The sequence below is a fragment of the Achroia grisella genome, unplaced genomic scaffold (assembly GCF_030625045.1).
Source record: "Achroia grisella isolate CSIRO2021 unplaced genomic scaffold, CSIRO_AGI_Agris_v1 utg4116, whole genome shotgun sequence".
Classification (NCBI taxonomy): Eukaryota; Metazoa; Arthropoda; class Insecta; order Lepidoptera; family Pyralidae; genus Achroia; species Achroia grisella.
This window is the reverse complement of record NW_026712845.1, coordinates 488,417-512,399: the sequence shown is the minus strand read 5'-3', so window position 1 is coordinate 512,399 and position 23,983 is coordinate 488,417. Positions and strand designations below refer to the sequence as shown.

Sequence of the window (23,983 nt, the reverse complement as noted above, 5' to 3'; positions counted from 1 at the left end):
CTCCGTCTCACTTTCGATGGTTCGGGTTCCATAGCTCGCACGGCACCAACATCTGTATTTATGAGTTTGATTGTTTATATTGATCTGGGTGTTTTCTACGTATTGTATGAATGTATTAAAGAAAAAAATCGATGTATTTGTATCAATTATCTAGTACTCAAAACACAAGCTTTAGCTAACTTAACTTGGGTCTGTGTGAATTGTTCCGAGATTATTCATCATTTATTATTACCTATAAAATTATTTCACTATATAAATTTCTGGGTATGACTATATCTAGTGATATAAAACTAGCCTACACCCTAATCCTACTAAATATACAAAATTTCATAAAATTCGTTTAAGACGTTTCTAAGGATTTTATTTTTAACCAATTAGGATAAAAGTACAGTATATTTTTTAATTTTCTTTTTATATGTAGATGTAAATAATTCTTTATACATTACTTGTCTTTGTTACCACATGCAATGGAAAATTTGATGATTTCACCAATCGTATTATAAACATATTCAAGGAAACGGAGTTCAGAGTAAACTCGAAAAAAAGAGCTACGTTGATATTTTTTTACTTTAAATGGAATTCACCAGCTTTATATTGATAGCGTTTACTAAATTGAAGTTTAGATTTTCATTCGTTCATAGTGTATGCTCATAAAATAATATATGGTGGAATGGGTAATTTAACTAAAATAATTATTAAATTGTCTTCGTTTATGTAACGTACTTATTATATAAAATTAATATACCTAAATGTATAAGTACATATGTTAAATTATATGATTACTGCAAATACTGTCGTGTTATAAAGAAATAGACTTGAAATTTGCATATCCTAGCTATTATGCTTCCTGCTAACAACTATGTGAGTCCAGTAAGTATTTAATATTTCCCCTACCATTACATTATATAATATATTTAACTATCTGTGAGTGTTGATCTCAACTAAGTGATCATATAACGTAGAAACGGCGTTTAGGTATAAAAATATATACATTCAAGATAATTTATAACTGACAGCCTTGGTGGTCTAGCGGTTAAGCACACCATTTATTACTAATGGTCGCGGGTTCAATTCCGACAATACAATAGAAAAAAAGGCGATCAGAGATGGTTAGAAAGACCAAACACTTCTATATCTAGCAAATTAAAGTCGTGTCGTAACAAAGTTTAAACACTAAGTTGGAAGATCGTGGGAAGTGGAAAGATCCTCAACGACAAGAGCGTCGCTGTTAAATTATGAATAAATAAATGTTTGAAAAATAATATAAAGTAGAGTAAGTACAGATATGACGGCAGATATTGAATAGTGTAAGAATACGATGTATAGTCAATGATGAATATAACACCCAAAAGCAACTTAAATGTATATAAAAATATATATATAATTATATTAAAAATTTGTGATTACACCAATAGACGTAAGAATTAAAAATAAATCATTAAAATCGGTTGGCGTTGCATAACAAAATATTCTGCTTAGTAATATTTCCTACATAATATAAAAAAAACGAAAATTTAAGTATAATATTCTACTTTATATTGTAATTCATACAATAGCCTCTAATATCTATTCTTAGGAAATATAAATAGCCTAATTCATCAAGTTCTTTGTTTAATCAACTATAATTAAAATATTATATTGTTATGGTTCTTTTCAGGCAAAATACCTGAGATAAAATGATATATCTAGATATTATTCATACTAATAACGTTAATATATTAATGTGTCTGTCTCTTTATTACCTTTTCACTACTAAATGGCTGAACGGACCACAATGAAATTTTATATGAAGATAATGTGTGTTATTGCGAGTATGAACACAGGCTACCAATTATAAAAAAGCAGAAGATTAAGTCTGTATAAGATTGTAAGTTAGACTAGATTTACTGGTAGGGAAATCAATCCTAATTGACACTAACAATTTTTTTTTGACGCTGGACAATTAACACAGCGCGATCTAGTCCCACGATAAACAGAACTTGTACTAGATAACTGACATAATTAGATATTTATTTTCTCACATATATAATAATACATAATATGTATTGAAAACACCCAAATCGAAACAAACAATTATACTCATGAATACAAATATTTGTATCGTACGCAGAATCGAACCCACGACCATCGGTAGTAAAGCGCTGTACTAAACCGCTAGACCACCGATCACTACTACTGTAATAAAATAAAATACCATGAATAATAAGTTAAGCAAGTATAATGAATTAAAAAGACATTTATTCGTTTGAGATTAGCATGGACATTGATTAATTATATCAATTAATATTTAATAGGAAAATTGTTAAGCAAACTTTTCTAATTATTTACAAATAGAATAATAATTAGAGGTACTAACTACTAACGAGGAACTAACATGTTCCTCAGATTAACATCAACAACACAAGACTCAAAGGTATAAATTGACTTACTATACATATAAATAAAATTGGAGTGTCTGTTTGTAATATTGAAATAACCGTTTTTTACTACATGCATAGGAATATAAATGCGGTACATACACCAAAATAACATTTTTTCCAATTTTCGTCTGTCTCTTTGTCTAATCTCTGAAATGACTGGACTGATTTTGACTTGAGTAACTTAAGCTACTTTCATTTAGCAAAATTCTCTAACTTTATTATTAAATTCCATGCGGACGAAGTCGCGGGTACAGCTAGTTTCCAATATAATTCCATACCTCGTTTTTTTATTACTTAACTCATAGAGTGTAGGTAAATAATTAAAAATAATGAGGTTACACACATTTTAAGTATATTTGGAATAGAATGTGTTACAATGGAAAAATTAAAACAAACAGCAACTGATGCAAACCCAAATCTGAGCTTTTATGCGTACCTTTTTGTATGTAAATATAATATTGCAATACTACAAGATATACTACTGAATTAATTGTGTGATTCTGTCATTTGAAATGGCTGGATGCATGAATGGTCTTAGTTCCAAAAGTAGCGTCTTGGTATACAAAAAAATGAAGCAAGCATGAAGTTTAACCTAGATATTTATTTAAGTTGAACATCCAGTTCATCGAATGCGAATTGATTACAATAGTTTCGTACATTTAGATGAAGTAAAGAAATCATTAATCTTTTAAAAAAAACCTGTAATTATTCCTATAAACTATAATAGATTAACTAAAAAAAAATATTGAATTAAATTTAAAGTATAATATGATAGTATCTACTAAAGTCTATATTGCAAAATGTTTCTATACATGAATGAAATTTATTATTAAGCAATTTATTGTCTGATTTATCTACGAGTATTAACAAACAGCAGTATAAAATGCAACCTACCTTTGTACAACTTAGTTTAATATAATATAGCCAATTTAAAAATAGTTATTTAGTTTTATTGATCTATAATAGAAATTATACGCAATTTCGGGCTCTAAAACCATACATTTAAGATTTAAATACAATACAATGTCCTCTAGACAAAATTCCAGGCATACACTTCGATAATTTTCATAAAAACACTTTCCTAAACACGATCTCAAAATACGCACTGACATTTACAAAATGTAACTACATTAATAGAGTTGATTGTGCGTTAAAAATAAAATATTTCCATACGCATAGGTTTCATTGGAGAAGGAAAATAATTTTATCGTAATTACTTCCGCATTCAATTATATGCCATATATAAAAGGAAAGCAATACGTTACTAATGAAAATAATGATTGTTTTATTGTACGTCTCTATAATGAGTCACTGACCGCGGCCTACAAAATAATGTTTGTATCTCAGATACAACTATAATGGTGGAATGCTCTCGTATAACTAAAATTATGTAACTTATTGTACAAGAGGTCGCAATTCTCAATTGCGCCACAGCAGTATAATACAGAGAAACAAGCTTCACCATCTACATCCATAATCTTTTGAGGAAATGAAATAACAAACTCGTTGTAGAGGTACAAAGTAACCACTTTCCTCTAACCACAGTCGGCATACTGCTTTATACGCAGCCGAATTAGAAAGGCCCATAAGTCCACCGCAGTTGGTAATGCGGTTGAGCCTTCTGTACATTGTTGGGTAATATCTAACAGTTGGTAGGCAAGACGGTTAATCGAAAGGCGCCAATTCCAAATTTAATTCCGCCAGTAAAACACGTACAACCAAATAAATATTTTTATTTTTTTATTTTATAAAATCATTCTGTGTTTGTTTTTTATTCCGTCCGCTTTAATTTACGTCGTGAAAAAAGCAAAGATGGGATACAAGTGAGTCGGTGAATTTGTGTTAAGTAATACCTTTTGGTGGATGTGTAACATTCCTTAAGAGATGCTCTCTGTGATCCTTGATACCTACCTGTGGAAAAATGAGGTTTTTCTTTTTTTCTTTCTCCTTTGTCAAACTTTTTCAATTAGCTTTACCCAGTTTTCACGTTTATTGCAAAAAAGATTAATGCTTATGCGAACAATAGGTACCTACGCTGTTAACTGGTTAAAAGGAATTATAATCTGATTATATTAAGTTATTTTCTTTTTTAATTATTAGATGCCATTTTTGGAGATGTGCCTTTCCAAGAATAGCACACAATAATTATTGTATATCAAATAATTGACAATATTTCCTTTCCTAAAAATAATTTATGTATTTTAATTAATTACATTTATTTTGTTTTATTTGGTGATGGTAATTTCAATTATTGAATTGAGTCTTAATTCTACTAATACTCAAGTTTGCATCTATATATATATATATATATATAATAAAATAGTGTCGCCTGAACAACTTTTCAAAACAGATACACAGACAAAACTGCAATGTCAGGAATTTGAAATTTGAAAAATAAGTTTATATATAAATAAGCTACTAAGAAATTTCTTTATTTAACATTTAAATTTAAATTACTTACTAAAGGATAAAGTGGTTTCTGTAAAAGTTTTTGTATTTATAATTGCTTTAATATATAACCTATTCACATTTTAACATAAACAAATGTTATTGTAACAAAGTGTACTTAATAAAACATTAAAAGAGAATACTGATATAAAATCTTCGTTATTAGAGGAAAAATATTAGTCGGTGTTTTTGGTTAAAACAGCATTTTCTTTTGTACTATTTGAAGCACCTGTACGTTGTGAAAATTTTTGAAATGAAAATATATTTTTTAGTAACAGTGATGATTAGTACTTACAAGGAAGTTAAAGGTCAACTAAGCAGAAAACTGTCTTTTCCGTTAACTAAAACACAAATTGTAACTAAGAATAGCTACTTTTATAAATACGAGCATAGGCGAACTACCATTATCTGCTATAGTTCAAGTAGGAAGGTTTTTTCTTATCCATGGCTGTTTACTATTTAAGTTAAATGAATGAGATGATCATGATAGTGATGTTATTAACCATAATACCTGATTCAAAAATAAATTTACAATACCCAAGGTGAGTTTCTTGTACATTTTTCTAAACTGGCAAGTTAGTCGGCCGTATACTTGTTGCTAAGTTGAAATCAACGAAAAGTCGCCATTTGACAATACCTCTGACTACCCCATCTAGATTAACAGTCGTGAAGTAATAAAAGTTGATGATTCATCACAAAATCGGTTTTATATAAGTAGTCTCGTCGTAAACAAACTTGGTAAAACTAGAACAGTGGTTATGTAACTAAAATAATGAGTTTTTATTGCGGACTCCTCTCAAGCAAATCAGTGAGAAACATTAGTATTGTATATGCAAAATTGTCACTTCGCCATTCAACCTAACTAACTAACATAAGTTTAGGGGGTGAGAAAATCCAAAAATATTATTATACAATAAAATGATTAAGGAGAAATAATTATAAATGTTACGTAAACGAGATATTCATCATTATAATATAATTTATAAGTTCCCGATAAATAAACGCTATTACAATTCACGGTCACGGGTCACCGGAATGGTTTGTTGGATGTAAACAGTTATTACCTTACTTAATTGGTTTATATTATTTTGTTTTTTGTTTCGTCTATGTACAGATTAAACATCTGCTCGCCGAATAATCAACACTAAGCTTCCAAACTCTATTCATTGTCTGAATAATACACGTTTATAGGTGAGACACGTGTCGTAATATGGTTGTAGAATAACATTCGGAATTTAATCACTAATAGGAAAGGTTTTAACGATTATAGTAGCGGTGCACGGTGGTCAGATCCGAACTGAATATTTTTGGTCTCACGCATAGATCTGAAGGGGAATTAAAATAATATAAATCCAATAAGGAATAAATGGACCTCTGTAAAATAAATTCTAAATCTATAAACTAAATAAATATAATAAGATTTTTATTTATTTTTTAAATTTTCTCTGCGTATAAAATAATCACTACCGCTAGAAATCTCTTTATTACCACAGACCAACCTTAAAAATGTTTTAAATGCAATTATTTCAAACTTTTCTCATTTAGTGGAGAAAATAAATATATTTATCCATCCGTATAATATTCGTGACTATTCCAATAAAGCACATCTACACTATAAAGTGGAAACATTTGACATTTGTCAATGAAACTTGTTAATAATAAACTCTGATGCACTGATACATACAATATATTTACATTTGTTGTGTAGTTTTTGCAAATATTAAAGGTTTTAAACAATGTCTATAGCAGTACATATAGGACAAAGTGAAATGTTTAACGGGACGTTTTGTCATGCATATTTATATACATATATACATTATAGTATGAAGATAGCATTAAGCGTCAATGACCAAATGATCATTTGGTTGTTTTCTCTTTCCTCTATCAAGTGACGACGCACCTTTTACGGTTGTACAGTATATATAACGAAGATCCAATAGCTACAGCTATAAGCTTATATTATACATATAAACCTTCTAAAGCAAATTCTCTGAATAAGAGTGAAGAATGTATTATTATGCGTTACCTAGTTTAGTAGAACTAAGCGGAATACACGCAGACGAAAATAACCAAGTTCACATGAAGCATTTCATTTATATTTACACTATTTTATTATTTTCATATATTATTTGTTATTATATTTATTTTTATAAAGATACCATAAATGTTCTTCCACCGCTCATTTAGCCCAGAAGAATAAGTAACAAACATGCCTAATACTCTTTTTATGATGATTACAAACAAGTAAATAATACGAATTTATTAACTTCTTCCCACGACTATATCTGATTTTTTTAGATAAAAGAGAATCTATATTTATCTTGGTGATACAACCTATATTCATTGAAATTTAATTATAATATTTTTATACATTTAGTCGTATCAGTAAGTTAGAGGGACATATACTTTCGTAATTATAATAACGGCTAAAGAATCTTTTAGAAAATTTATTGTGAAATAAACGCGTCATAAATAATATAGATTTTGGGATCAGAATAAAGGTACGATGAATACTCTACAGTGTTTGTTTTCATTTACATAAAGTTATTATCTCACTTCACCTCACGTGACCTAAGTCAACTTCAAAAAGTTACAAGCCCCATCCCGCGCGAACCCTTGTACAAAACAGTTGTTTATTTACTACTTAGCCATTCATGTTGGCTTCCATTTAAAATTATTAATGTCATGTAACATACGTACACTTACCGCTTTCTGTCTTCTCTTCCCTACCCAAAGCTTGTCTGGTAGAGATTGCTCATCCGGTAAAATCTCTTTTTGCACCTTATTAATAATTACACTCTTTGTAACTTAACTCTGGTGCAATAAAGACACATGTTAATTAATTTATATAAATAAATTTGTACTTATCATTAATATATTAATTAACTACTTAAGTTTGTACAAAAATTACATTTGATCTATTCGATATAGATTCGGTAATACATTACTTTTGACTTTGACTACATGGAAAATGTAGTGGAATAAAGCTTATGTTTAGTATTATCTTATTATGTACTAACTGACACGTGTTATCATCTGTATTACAACTCCCTCGTATTAGTCGTATACTCATGTTACATAGTTTCCATAGACCTCTAGGAAGTATGTACTATCCAGCACTAAAAATATTCAAATTTGAATCAGCAATACTGGAGATTTGGCCGAATATCTAAACTCACCTCATCAAGAAATCTCTTTATTATATTAATTAATAATTGTATATTACAATTTCCTTAAAAAATAATATGATGCTAACTAGTACCCGCAACTGCGTCTGCTTTGGGATAATTGGGATAATAGACAGCCTATGATATCAGTTCTCATGATATTTATATTTGTCCTTGCATTATTATCTACAAAATATATAGAATCTAATATAAGCTGTAAATGAAAAAAAAAAACTACTAATAACTAGTCTTTGTAACAAATATAAATGTGAAATTATGTTTCTAAATTTCTTACCATTTCATGACTAAAGGAGGGACTTTATTAGTAGTTTTTTTTTTCATTTACAGCTTACATTAGATTCTATATATTTTGTAACTGAAAACTTTTGAAACCATACCTTCATGGTTAATTCAGGTCGTGTCCCCCGGGATTGAAAGATGGGAGAGATTGTTTTTTAAAATATTTACTTACGGTGTATAATTTGTATACTTTTTTTACAGACTTCTCATCCTGTTGGGTCTACTTCTGGGCGTCTTGTACAGTCTTCATCTCCTCGTGAAGGATTACCAGGCACTCACAGCGGGCAAATTCCTGTGGAAGCTTCTTTTTAAAAGGGATGTCAGCTCACAAAACTCATACCAGGTAAATATGTTTTGGGCGTTATTTGAGTGAAATTTTATATAGATTTTTATTAAATTCAATAATTTTGTTCTTTTCATTTATACTGTTTACTTAATTTGAATGAAAGAGACACTATAAAACTGAATATTACAATCGCTAAAATTAGTTTGTTCGGAGGAATGACACTGGTTAATTAAAGTATGTATATACAATCAACAAAAGGATAATTTATTTATAACCCTCTGTTAAAAGTAGAAGGCTCTATATTCAACTATACTTCATTTATGAATAAGTATAATATGTAACGCGATGTCAAAGTTATTAATGTTATAAACAGAGATATAATGTTTTATTATAGAAATGTAAACTCCGCACCCACTACACAGATTTGAAAAATTCTTTCACTATTTGGAAGTCACATTATTCCAGATTAGCACATAGAACTATGTATACAAATTTTAAGTTCTTATAAAACTTACAAAATTAGAAAAACCGTTTTGTATTTAAATTATTGAAAAAAATATTGAAAGGTACATAATCTTCAACGTTAACATAGATTTCGCTTTCACGTTGAAATTAATAAATTCATGTTCGGTACCAATAATGATCAGCGCTTTCGCCTAGTTTATATCTCCTCTGAGCGTAGTATTAATTATCATTACCGAGAATCGTGATTCTTCCGTTTAATCACCAATAATCACCATCCCTCTGAGTGTGCGCTTTATTAGTATAGATCTGGAGGTCTAATCTCAATTTCGATTTCAACCTCATCCAGTTTTATACTTTTTGTTTTTCCAGTAACATAAAAATAAAATAAGTTAATGGTTAGTTAGTTTATAGAATGACTAAAACATTACAATATATGGAAATAATAAGGTGCTAGTGCACGAAAAGTTGCAAAAAAACACATTCCAATGTCGATCAATTGGAATCGCTTTCAAGACTACATCCCCTTGTCATTATGAGTGTCTCAATTTGTTACTAAACAAACTTTAAAAGTATTATTTTAATTCTGTGCTGTATTGGAATAACAGGAAATCTTAAGAATAAAAGTTGTACAATATATATAGTAAAATCAAACAATGAATTCAAAACTACTTATTTACTTTATTTACTATTTGTTTTCTATTTTAATTCCCATATAAATTTATAACAAAGAACAATTCCAAGCATTCTATCTTTAGAATTTACATAATATTACAGTGATGTTACGACCTACTTACATAAAATATATGTGTAAATATAGCACATACATATTTGAATAGGTCTTTGCCAAATATTGAAAAACAAGGCATTAAACCCAATGGAAGTTTAACTTCACATTTAACTTATTCTGTACTTAACCTAGATGTAAATAACCTAGATAGTATACTTAAGAAACAAAAAAAAAATATCGGTTCATAAATCAATACCTACATAACATATCCAAAATAGCTAACAATTTTAATGTTTCTATTAAAATTATGTTAATTGTGTATTGTTAATATATATTTAAAAGCCAAGATTAGGCTACTTATCAAAATATAATAGAAGTTAGTATTTTTCTTTGCTATTCAATCTTTCTTTTTGATATCTACATATTGGACCTAAAATAAAATTTCCCTTTTGGTTTTCAAATATAATACAAACAGATACTCGGACAAGGAAAAGAAAAACTGTTATGATTACGATATTTCGATAAATCAATTTCGATAGATCAAGAAACCGCATGTAATATAAACGAAGATAAATAAAGAAATACTAATATTAGTAAGTTAAATATATATTTCTATGAATAAAATATATTGGCTATACAATCCTTGGCTCAATATCATACCAATATTGGAGATGCTCAAAATTGATTTATGGGGCGAAGTCTTAACTGAATAAACTCAGTAAGTATAGGACTTGTAAAGAAGATCGAATAAGCTTACTTTCATTGTGCGCCTATTTATTTGTTTACTACCATATGCAGTGAGAGATATATTGTGCTGGTGGTCTCTTTATTCTCCCAAATTTTAATTTAAAAATTAATCTGTATTATTGTAAACATGTATAATATTTATTTGAAAAGAAACGAGCTGAGTTTCTCGTCAGTTCTTCTCATCTCGAAATGATACCGAACCCCCAAAACATAATAATAAATTTCCGAACTGACGGTAGATTTGACATATCATCAAAAACTGTAATAGACCTACCTGAATAAAGATATTTTGAATTTGAATTTGAAAAATGATGACCTTAAATCTCGGTCAGTTAGCCTATCTGCAGAGAGGTAAATTCAACAAAAACAAAATTATTTTTCATCAGGTCTTGATTAAATTGATTTGATTGATGTATCTATCTATATTGCCACCAATTGAAGTAGCAGTCCCTAATAGTCTTTAATATAAAATAAAAAAGGAAATAGATATTAAAAGATGAGATACGATGAAAAATCTAATAGCCTGAAATTTTCAATATTTAAACGCGTAACTCACTATTAGTGCCTACTCGGCCCGGATATCTGAGTTGAGTACCGTCGGAACGAGTCATAGGAAGGTTTATATTATTTTTTTTACTAAATAAAATAATGATAATCGTGATAAAACCCTATTCAATCGATTGCAAGAAATCGTTAAATGAGGTAATTCTTTTCGTGAAAATTTAACACTTTTTATGTAAATTTTACCCTTTATCTTTCTATGATTCTAAGTAACAATATTATCGCAGAATAATACATATAGCGAAGTCCCGAGCTAAGTAAAGCTTATGTTATAGATAACTAGGCAACTAATATAAATAAACATATATAGTTTTTTCTTGTAAACACATACTTATTATATATAGAAAATCGTAAATATATATCCAGAACAATACAAACAATCATGGGCTGTTTGTATTGTTTTGGATGATGATGGGCTGTGGGATGTTAGGTGGTGTGCTAAACCACTAGACTGTCGAGGCCACCAGACGGCAAATATAAGAAAACATTCTATGTTATGTAATCAAACAGTAAATAAATTATTCTAACACGTACCATATAACGAAAAGAACCTGCTCCCTCATGCTTTCTCGAAATGTAAAAGCGAAAACGTTTTTTAATAAATGTTAATGTCAAAATTTTCTTGACTTTTACAACTCAAACTGGAATAAAAACTCTCCAGTAATCAGTTTAAGTAGGCGCCTATGTAGTTATTCAACATTTATACGGAAATACCGCAGAATTTTACATACATGTACGTAACGTTTCAATTTAATGAATGCCTATTTTGTTAGACGTACATTCCACTGGCTACATAAAATATTCTGGCACCGAAACAGATGTCTACAACGCACTTTACCCTCGTCAAAAGTGCTTACAACTATAACTTATAATCGGAAAGTAGGAGGTAGTTTTAAGAAAACATCTATAAACTCTCCCTTTTTGGTCAGTACTATATCTCACTCTATAAATCCGGGAATAAGGCGGATTTTAAACATAAATACGAATATGAGTTTTACACCTATAATTTTAGGAAAGAATATATATTATCAGTTATTTCTTTCAAAATTTTAGAAAACAAGTTTTTTTATGCTAGATTTGAACTAATGATACTGGTATCTGGTAGTATCCACTAAACCACGACAGCACGAGGCATTTGATAAAAGTGACGTTATGTAATTTGTAATAAAAACAAAAAAAAATTCTAATGAAAATAAAGTTTGTTACTTTATTTTAGCCACTATAACATACTCATTGTCGCTAAAATAAAGTAAGAAACTTATGAATAAAAAAATAGCCTTATGTATATATATAAGCCTTTTTATGATTATCACAGTGATGTCAAGTCTCAAATGAAGCAAAGCTTGTAGTATATTAATATAGTAGTAGTAGTATGTAATATATACATATAACAAAATACTAACGTAGATTTTGTAAAAAGTCTTCTTCTGTCTACACATATTTCAGCAACCCAACGACTTGCTTTGTATGCTGTGTGTGAGCTGATGAGTGGAGAGTGGTGATAAGGCAGTCAAATTACAAGATACGTATCTCGTATGACATCTTAGAGAATGGAATCAAAATGCGTCGTGGGCGCCATATGACAATGTTATGGCCATTACGTGGCCGTCAGCTTGTTTGCAATTCCATATTTAAAATAAGGGAAAGAGAGATTAAATATTATTTTAAATAATAATATCCTTGTGCATACTTGTTAAGAACATTCTAAGATTATTTCTGTATCGAATGTTTTTTATCGAAACTTATTGGGTCGAATATTTAAATTATGTTATTTCGGACTAGAGGCTTAGTGTAGACCTCTATAATCTTAAATAAAGCTTCTTCATGGATAGATAATTTATTTGTTTGATCATTGTTTTCTTTATAGTGTAGGTTTTACAATAAATTACTGTACAAATGTTCCAGTGAGAGAAGCTGTGCAAATTGCATAGTTCTTGATTTACAAAATAATAATGAGAAGATTAAACGTTATATCTATTCTCGCAGATAGTAATAGCATTTTTCTACGAATTGAACGTGTAATCTATTTTAAACCTATTTACGGGCATCTCTCTAATTACCTACGGTGTTTTTTTTATTATAAGTTTGTATGGATCTGACGTAGTAATTAGTTTTTGATAAGTTTATCAGTTATAAATTATCTTGTGTATAATTAATGTAATGGAATTTTTTTACAGTATCACACCGTAAGATGGAAAAAGATATTGGGTTACGACGCCATACAATGCGCCCGGTATTTCTATTGTGACCTCGGAGCGAAAGCAGACAATGAGATCCAAAAAGGTTTCGTCCAAATGTTAAAGTAAGCCTTTGTATTTTCCTATTATTTCTGGTACCATTACAATAAATTAATTATACGACTTATTAACCAGATGGGTTCACAGTCTGATATACGAGTATGATTTACTGATTAAATTGGAAAATTTGGGCATATGTACTTATTACATATCGATCTTGACTGTGGTTGTTCATGTCATATAAGAGCAGGCACATATTCTCCGATTCGTTTATGTTAATAAGATAGACCACAAATTTTAATGTCACATAAATTTTGCAAAAATAAAGTAATGTAAATGAATAACTTCGAAATAAATAAAGCCTTAAAGAAGAAAACACAAATAAATTTATATGAGAGAAGAAAAACTTGATAGTGAACTTGTTGTGGATGGGTTCTTTTGCGTTGAGATGATATGACCAATAAATAATTGTATTTATTTAATAATTTTCCCTAACTCCGAAATACAACTTATACAGAAGTTGCGTTACGAGTGACTTAAATGAAACAGAAATATCTACGCAGATGACTTCCAACAGAGTCCACCTTTGGTCAAATTTTGTATCCATGGCAGTGCGGGCAAACCGATCTACCTGTTCTTGTTAAATGAGATCGAAAGGCAACTATTTCTTTACAGTTGTTTGCGCTCGCAAATAACCATTTAATACATTGTAAAAATAAAGTTATAAAATTCAAATTTGGAACGTCACGCATGGAACATCGATGTTGTTTTGTTTTACTTTATATATTTTTTTCACTTCTTCTCGAACATTCTGTGGCGTCACTATTAAATTTTTTGTAGCATTTAAGCACACATAATTTATTAATGACATGATATAAGGAAGAGTTTGTAAAGTGCTTTGTATGAATATTTTATAAAATATTTATACACGTATTATTAACTCATATGTATTGCAGACTCTAAGTAGTGATGGTAGGTAATTTTTGTTATCATCAATTATAACGATATATCTAAATAAGCTGAGAGAAATAGGTGAGATAAAGATATCAATGTAGATAACTTTATACGAAGTTACCTTTTAGTACAAATAAATAAAAGGATAAATATTTATTCTTTAACCAACAACAATAAAAACCCAATCTGAAACCGTTTTCATTCTATCCAGTTGACAGTTATTAAACAGTTCACAGACTGAGATGGGTCTGATAACTGATTATACCCTAAGGGTTTCAAAGATTCGACCACATTGACTTCATATGAACCAGCTCTGCCGTATCCCATGGGATCAGGAATAACATAATAGAATCCATCGAGATATTTACAAATTATCTATTGTGGATTGTCTTTTAGGACTGAAACATTTTTCAAATAAGAAACTCTATCTCTATCTATCTAAAACTATATATTTTTAGATAGATAGATAATATTTTTATTTTATCCTTACTTATACAGTTTACACAACACACTTTGCGGTATATATTCTATTTTAATATAGCTAATTATCTTTAAAATACAGAATTTTTATCAAAGAGGACGTATAAAGTTACTACGCCTATGAGCACCTAGTTTTGTAAACTGTATGTTTATGTGACGAATGAGACAGTGAATTTATTTAATATATTTTAAACGGAGAACAGTATAAGTGGAGAATAATTTTGAATTTAAATTAAATAGAAATAGCATCCCATGGAACCACAAGTATATATTGTGTAAAGCATTTGCTGTAAAATATGTATATAGATGATGGTTACCAGTTAATACTACTCGATGAAGATTGACGGCATACTCGATGGTATTATTTATAATTCTTAAGTTATAAAAAAATGGAATTACTTCTTTTATTCGTTGTGTTTTCAGGATATACCACGATTCAGTGAAGTGTTAAAATGTATATTCCTGTAGCTTTTGAACTACGCATATAAATGATTCATAAAGTCTCGTACAATATTAAACATGACGGTGGCTTTATAGCGCCAACTTTTCTAAAGAATGAAAGATTGAATCGAATAATTTTTCTTTTTTATTTTTGTTATTAGTATAGACATTATTAATAAAAGACGTTAAAGTACATGTAGGATCATGTGTTAGACACATTTTATTTTTCGTATATTTATATATTATAGGATCACGATCCCGAATTAATCCTTTCAGCACACCTATCACGATTATGTGCTATGGATGTTCACCGGCATCTTTCATGTTAGTTATAGAATATTTAGTAATTATAAGCTAGGTTTAAAAACTATAATATATATAAATATAGTCAGTGATGTTGAAAATTAAAAATAGTTCGTTCGATAACCTTCATGACACATTAGTTAGTAAATAGTTTAACATTTCTCCCTGATTTGATTCGTTTGATTCTCTACAAAGAAATATATATTTATAAATTGCCATTCACTAATATTGGTAACTCATCTTGACTCTATTATTTAAAGATGTTACGATGATATTAAATGATGTTTTATTTATTAACAAATATATTAATGGTCGTTTTAACAAGTAACCTATATCCTTTATAAGATATATTTAGTATATAGTCGTCTGCATGGATAACTCTATCGTATTTATGTCAGTCGTCTAGCAAATTACTTAGGAAGCTATATTTCGGTTAAAGATGAGTGATGATCACAGTGAAATTTCAGAGTACAGAAGCATGATATCACATGATGTCAACACTTGAAATGATTATTTATCTACTTGATAGATAAGAAAAATTAGAACAAAATATAAATAATAAATAAGTATAACAATTTACTTTTTCTTTTGTGTTTCAGCTTACGGCCTCTCGAGGAAGATAAGTCGTCGTTACAAGTTTTTCAACAAGCATACGAACTTGGAAGGACGTCAGGAGTTGAGAGCTGTCACAAAGAATATCCAGTTTGCCCTTTTGATGGGAAAGCGTTGTATTATATTATAAGATATTTATTGCAAACTACAAAGTGACAAGACAGAGCGTTATATAATTAACAGTAGTTTGTTTACAGAGGGTAGATTGTCTTCTTCAATAATACATGGAAACTGAGGCGAGCAAGAAGTTGATAAAAAGTCAACAATATAAAAAAAATATTTAAACTACTTTATAAACTGTGTTGCCACCAAAATATATGTGGTAACACAACATATTTTGCCATAAATATGATGTACAGTGTTTACATACCATATATATAGATTATGTCCGTATGAATTATTGTTGATTTTAACACGAAAATATCGAGTTTTGTAGGTACATGTTTTAAAATTTGATGTGAATGTTATAAATATTTTAAACGAGTTTTCGCATCTAATGTTATTATATGTTGATTGCTGTAGGTGGCTCTTAGTATAATGCATTTGGTCATTTAATATTTTGTTTTTACCAATTTCAAACTGCTAATGCAGACCAGATGAATTTCGTACTGTCTTAGAACCAAATTAAATTCAGTATTTATTACGATAAAATAAATGCTCAAAATTTATTTACTTTTATAATACTCGAGGAACGTTCTAGAGGCTAAGAGAAAATATATTAATCCAGGTTAAAATTTGACTGACTTCCTATACATTTTTTTTATTCCCTCTATTTTCTGACAAATTAAAAAAAAAAACTTAACATTTAGTATCGGTCCAGCCAATCTTGAGTAATAAGTGTAACCACAGATAATATATGGCGTAACTAACCAGGTTTATTTGTATAATACAGTTAAATATCTACCCATTTACTATATTAGGTTAAGAAATAATGTGCAAGCCTTTGTAAAACTAGACTATAAATTGTTATTATTAAATATTTACTGTTATTTAGTTTTAATACTATAAATAATGAAATTGTTATAAATTATATGAAATAATAAATATCTAGTCCATTATAACAAAAATCTTTCACTTACAGAATTCGTTATTTAAATCTCAATAGGACATTTGTTACTTTTAATGATATTGGGCGTACAATTTTGTTTCAAATATATATTTATCGATTTATTGATATATGTAGTTCAATAATAAGATTTTCTGTCTGTACATTATTAATTATTTAATTTAGATAATGATAATTTGATGATAATGACAATTAAAATAATTAATACAAGGTATAACTAATATATTATTTATATGATAATATATATTTTGTCAAAAATTATTGACAAAATTATTAACTCTGGTCAACGAAGTAAAATAAACGGTACTAATAAAGAATGAATAAACAGTAGTAATAGCCGAATGATTGTAATCATTTTTGTACAATTTTGTAAAATTAACCAAGTAAATTATTTAGTATCACATGGATATAAAATTTTTATTTTTTTTATACCGTTATAGTGGCAAACTAGTGCATAATCTATCTATACTAGTAGTTGAAACATAGCTTATGAATCACCAGGATTGTCATGTATGCAATACCGACCGCCCTTTTTGAACTGACAATGGGTCTCAGTTTGTAAGTTTTCAAAAAGAGTCATCAAATCAGCCCTAATCAAAAAAGTAGGTGAATTTATTTTATTTATTATTAGGCATAGGTGAGAAGGACACATTTTTTTTGAAGGTGTTCGAACAAAATCAAGCTCATGTGATCTGAAAAAGATTTAGGTTCCATGAAATATTGCTATGTCGATGAAAAAGTAATAAGCCAAGTCTTAAGTCAAGTAATGGTTCTAGAAACGTTGAACATTCAAATGTAATCATAATTTTATTTACTTTCTCGAGGCTCGAAAATAGCAAATGGTTGTCTTTCTGCATTTTTGCCTTCTGAGTTGCTTAAAAAAAATTACCGTTAATTTTTTTTATATATGTTTTATATTATGTACGAAATTGTTCTCGTCATATAACTAATTATGTAATGGATTATAATTCATTGTAATGTAGTAATGGAGCATTAATGCTATGGCTATCTGGTCCGGGCAATCACTATGTATTGTATTATTAGTTTTCTTAAGATATTTAAATTGTTACTACTGTCTCTTAGCTAAACTATTAATGTTACCAAAGAGGTGACATAACCTATTATTTTAATTAACATTTATATACATATAAAACCAGTATAATTTCCTTAAATGGGCAATCACTATACTGTTTACCCTATATCTTACTTGACCGTAAGCTGACTTTTATCATAGATATATATCGTAGGTAGATCGTAGAAATTACTGGAAATTGTTAGAGAAGTATAAAGCTTTTTATTCTGCGGTAATCCGGTTTTAGCTATCATCTACGAGATAAAGAAATTAGTTGTAAAACTCTATGTAACTACATAAAGTTTCTACAGTACCAACATACATAGCTTGAGAAATCAGTTTATTCAATGTTTTATCTGTATATTGTATATAGTTTGATCTCCTACTTTATTTACTTACATATGTAATTAAGTACAATACCTACACGATTTTTATTCCAAATAGGGTTATGTTGCTCTTTTAAATAATTCTTGTATATTTACATTCACAAGTCGAAACGTGTGAATACAAACTACCAACCAGCACAATTTTTTTTTGGGTCAAATATAAATATACAATAAGATTAAATCAGTCGTGATAACAGCAGACCAGTCTCTACAAGCAGCACTCGTTCACGAGTATGACAGATGAGCCATCACTGCGCTTGACCATATTTTAGGGAGCCCAACTACCCGGCCCACCAAGCCGCCACATGTTGGACGTTTTAGTGAGCATGACTACTCGTTCCACTCGACCACGTCATAGCTACTTAAAATTACTATATGGTAGTTACAGTATTCACTATTATATATACACATTCGCATGCATCCTCATGTAAAGTATGAGGATGCATGCGGCAATCAATACAAAAGCCGCTACGCTATCATATATCAAGAAAGCAGTATGAAAAAGAAATTATAACGTTGTCCGCAAATAAACTTATTCTTCCTAGATACTGCTATCACCTATAAATTCATCTATCATATAATAGGCTTTTTTACATAAATTTGTTTAATATAAAATTTGGTAGTTTATATAGATATTAGACAGCGTAGATTTTGGCAGTTTATTGGCGGTCAAGTTTCGACCATTATTAACTCTACATCCATATTGCGATACGTGCTTTCGCTTCTGCACGAGGCATCATATGCATGCAGCTTGGATGTCTAGTTTTGACTGTTCGTCGTAATTTGGTCCCAGAACAACACATATTAGTAGCGGTGGTCAGGTTTCCGCACTGAATATTCTTTCTTCTCAGTTCGTTCTTTGCCGTGAAATTAAAAATAATATAAATACATTAAATAATGAAATGGACTTTCCCAGAACAACGCCTACTTCGATAAAATATATATTATTAGAGGCATTGTCAATAGCCAATGTTGTTGAACGCAACATTTGACACGCCCACATTTCGCTGAAAACGTTTGAATCAAACGTTTGAATAAAATTGCATATCCGTTCTTGAGATTAAGTAGCACGATACTTAATCTCAAGAATGAAACAAAAACACCATGAGACAAATACACAGATAACCAAAAACAGCCAAATAAACAGACAAAATCTTCTAATAGTATTTATTCTCATATATCTTCCAAATGCAACAGCTGTAGCGAACTCGTTGATAGTTTTTTTTATATTATTTTTGAATTTTATAATCATATTCCTTTGACATATTGTTTTTATTGTCATACTAGTCACATTTTCTTTAACTTCCGTATTTTCCTCATAAAACCCTCATCAGGCACATCAGATATCTCCGCTTCAAGAGCGATCAGTTACATTTTAATTAAATGTTAATCTTAACATTTAATTAAAATATAACTGGTATATTTATCTTCATAAGTATTATTTTTGTATTAAATCTATGGCTTCTAATTTCAGCTGTAAGGATAGCAATGATCGTCTGTGATAATAATTTACACAACAACTGACCACAAATTACTTATCGGGCTTACGTGCATTTGTATGTTACATGTATATACAAGTATACGTTATATAGATATAATTAATGTAGCCATCTCTGGCCGTTCGGTTGCCAATGATGTACGAAGAGGGAATTTAAACATTCCATTAGTACGACAGTTATTTTAATATAATGGTAGCACTATCAATTCAAAACCAACACCTCCTTACATTCGCTGGTCGCCGGTTCGATTAATAGCTGGTAACAACATTTGTATTCCTGAGTATGATTGTGTGTATAGAACTGGTTGTCTTCTATGCATATTAGTACATATACTCATAGTTAAAGTTTTGCTTTTTGGAACTAGATAGCGCTGTATAAATTTAAAAAAAATGGAAATTATGACGAAGGTGACTTAGTGGTTTAACACTTCGCGTCATGTTTTCATAGGTGCTAGTTCGATTCTCTCAGGTATTTTAAAATATGTGTTTTAGTATTTTATTTTTGTACATTAAAATTTACGGTTATTATCCTTAATATCAGCCCAACAACTATTTTGGGACTAGATGGCGCTGTATCATATTTAAATTTTTTTTTATTTAGTTAGGTGTGTATTTATAAAAATTTTATGTGGCGTTAAAATATCTACGACAAAATATTCAAAGAAAAGTTTTCAATATTTTGTTGTATGTATATTTTCTATTCGCTAAGCTATAACATTAAAACTCGTACAAACTGTTTATTTCATATATATACATATTTAACTTTTTAAATATATTATTTCCAACAAATTGGTAAATTCATATGAATGCAATCAGAAATGTTTCACGACTTTTTTCATTACTTATATCACATTTGCGAGATACACGCCTCCAAAGTGTCGTAAAATTGGAAAAGTTTCGCTTCCCTTCCCCCACCCCCTCTCTAATACAACTTTGTAACTACACATAAAAAAATTGATTGAAATCAGGATAGTAATGTTGTAATAAAAAGTTTACCTTTTTACAAAATTTTTATGAAATAAGCAATATTTAAAAGTACTATTTTTTTGTTTATAACTTTAATACATATGTACCTTACATATGGCGGACTTAACACCTAGAGGCATTTTCTTCCACTCAATCATAGGGCAAACAGAGATTCATGTGGGCGGTACATTGTACGGCGCACATACTTATATAAATTAATAAATAATTTCACATATACACATTTATAAACATAACTACGTATATATAAATACCTGTTTGCATACTTAGTTGATTATATATATATATATAGAGATATAGATTTAATTGTAGTTTTATTTTTAAATGAACAATTGACAGAAAAACGTAAAACGATGTAAAGACAAATAATAAAAATATTACAGACTATTCTTCATATGGGAGAGATTTGAAGACAATTATTTATTGTATTGTATGCCATATTTCCACACATGTATCAGATAAAAAAATACTAATATATCAGAAAATATTTATTGTACATAAAAATCAAATATGGTTTTAATGTAAAATACTATAAGTCACCTTTAATTTAAATCATTAAAATATGCTTAGTGAAATGTGTGTAAGTATTGCGATTATAATTCATCGGTGAGAATAGTTGATACACCAGAAACAAAATTGAATTAACAAATAATGTTACATCATCATCATCAGCCCACTTCAGTGCACTACTGGACATAGGCCTCTCCCAAGGCACGCCACTGGGCATGATCTTCGGCCCTTCTCTTCCAATTACTACCCGCAACCCTACATATGTCGTCGCTCCACCTAGCATCCAGCTGCGGGGCATCCTTCACTACATACTCAGACAGTTACATACTCATACTAATTTTAATGCCGAACTTCCATTGCCACCTCCATTAAACCTTCAAAATAGATCTTCGTCGCTATATTACTGCATTTGCTTACTTACACATATATTCTAAACCAAATTCAAATTCAGCTCAATCGGTTACGAACTAGCTGTAAATTCAGTAGCAAGATTTGATGACATACTCTCAACTGGGTAAGTTGAAACAACTTGCGAAGTGTCAAACTCATGTGATGGCCTGGGAATCTCTCATAGTTTGTTATTTCTGAGAACTAAGATGTTATGTATTTGTACCCTGAAATTGCACTGTTATATCTCATTCTTGAACCGATATACCGCTTAGAAAGAAGATGTTTTGCGGCTGACTAAAAGAGATAACAAATACGCGATTTTATACAAAGGTTACTTGTGGAAAACTATAAGCGTATAGGAGTAATGAGAACAAGTTGATTTGAAAATTGATGGAAGACTACATATGAAGTAGATATAAAGACTGTGTACATTGTCTTATTACGTAGAAAATACTTCAAAAATACAGACAATCAAATCTTACTATCTTGCATATTAAAACAATCACAAAAATTCGGTGTTTACTTTTAAAGTAATTTTAATTACATTTGTTTATATACGATTTGTATATGAAAATCCTTTATGGAGAAAGTCGTTTATTATTTATGGCTATTGCTGTAATATATATTTTGTTATATAATTTCTATTGGGATTGTTAAAAAAGGAGTCATAAAAAAGTGTAATAGTGAAGTAAAACTTAATTACAATTTTATTAAGAAGATAAATGCCTTGGTTTTTTGTATTAAGATTTTATAATCCTAATACAAAAAAGCACCTTGAGTTATAGATGTTGTAAAACGACTCCTTGTGCTTATAATATACTTTTACGGCGAATATCGTAGATAGCATAGTCAAAGGCATAATCAACTGCCTTGATAACCGCAGCTCATGCCCACATTTTGCTTCGTATATTCGATTCTACAGTTACAAAAAAAGTAATTTATTTGAAAACTCACAACCAAACCTAAAACAAAAAGTTTATTCAATAGCTACAATACGGCTACCTACCTAATGATTTTTATTCGCGTGGTGTCGCTGTAAACACACTACATATAGCATTAATGATGTTTAGTTCATCGCTGTATATATATATAATAATATTTATTTGTCCCCAATTATGAACTATTACAATTGCTACTTATAACATTCAAAAGTAATGATCGATTTTGATATAAATGCCAGAGTCAACGAAATATTCAATTCCAGGTTACGAAGGATTTCTCTTCGCCCGAAAATACTAAAAAAATTCAGTATATAGGATGTATATATATAATGTTCATATATATGTGATTTATTTCAGACGCCACCGGTGGGCACACAAAGTTCTATATATATATATATATATATAATAGTTATTATCCATGTCTCCAATTATCCTAAAAATTAATAAACAAAAACTTGAACTATTTTGTACAATTGCTCACTTATAACATTCAAAAGTAATGATCGAGACAAAATGTCTTTTCATAACTCATGTTAAAATGAAATAATGCGTTTAGAAAAGTAATTTTCATATATTTACTCATTTTGAGTCCACCCTCTCTGCTATTCTGTTATGACCTTTATGATATTTTCCAATAATAAGTTAATATATTAATACAATCAAAAGATCAAAGATGAAGTGTTGTCATATTAAAAATAAATACATGCATTTTTTTAATAATCGATAACAGGATTTTAAGTTCTAAACTATCATCTAATAGCCACATAAAAATTTAACTAAATTATATTATACTAAATATGCCCACAGTTTCACCCTCGTTAAAATTCAATAAAAAATATAGGCTATGTGTTATTCTGACACATTATCCATATTACTGTAAAATTTCATCAAAATCCGTTCAGTAATTCATACATTTCAAAAATGAACTTTTTATGTAGAAACATTGTTTTCATACATCTCATACATTTCAAATGTAGAATACATACAT

At 29.3% G+C, this 23,983-nt stretch overlaps 1 protein-coding gene across 1 annotated transcript; it reads left to right on the top strand.

Moving 5' to 3' along the window:
• Positions 1–4,181: 4,181 nt before the first annotated feature.
• On the top strand, positions 4,182–16,304 carry LOC131844691 (uncharacterized). Its single transcript, XM_059193631.1, has 4 exons — positions 4,182–4,243; positions 8,537–8,678; positions 13,299–13,423; positions 16,136–16,304. Exons 1-4 carry the CDS (start codon positions 4,233–4,235, stop codon positions 16,302–16,304), a joined length of 447 nt encoding a protein of 148 aa, XP_059049614.1. The 5' UTR covers positions 4,182–4,232.
• Positions 16,305–23,983: the final 7,679 nt, after the last annotated feature.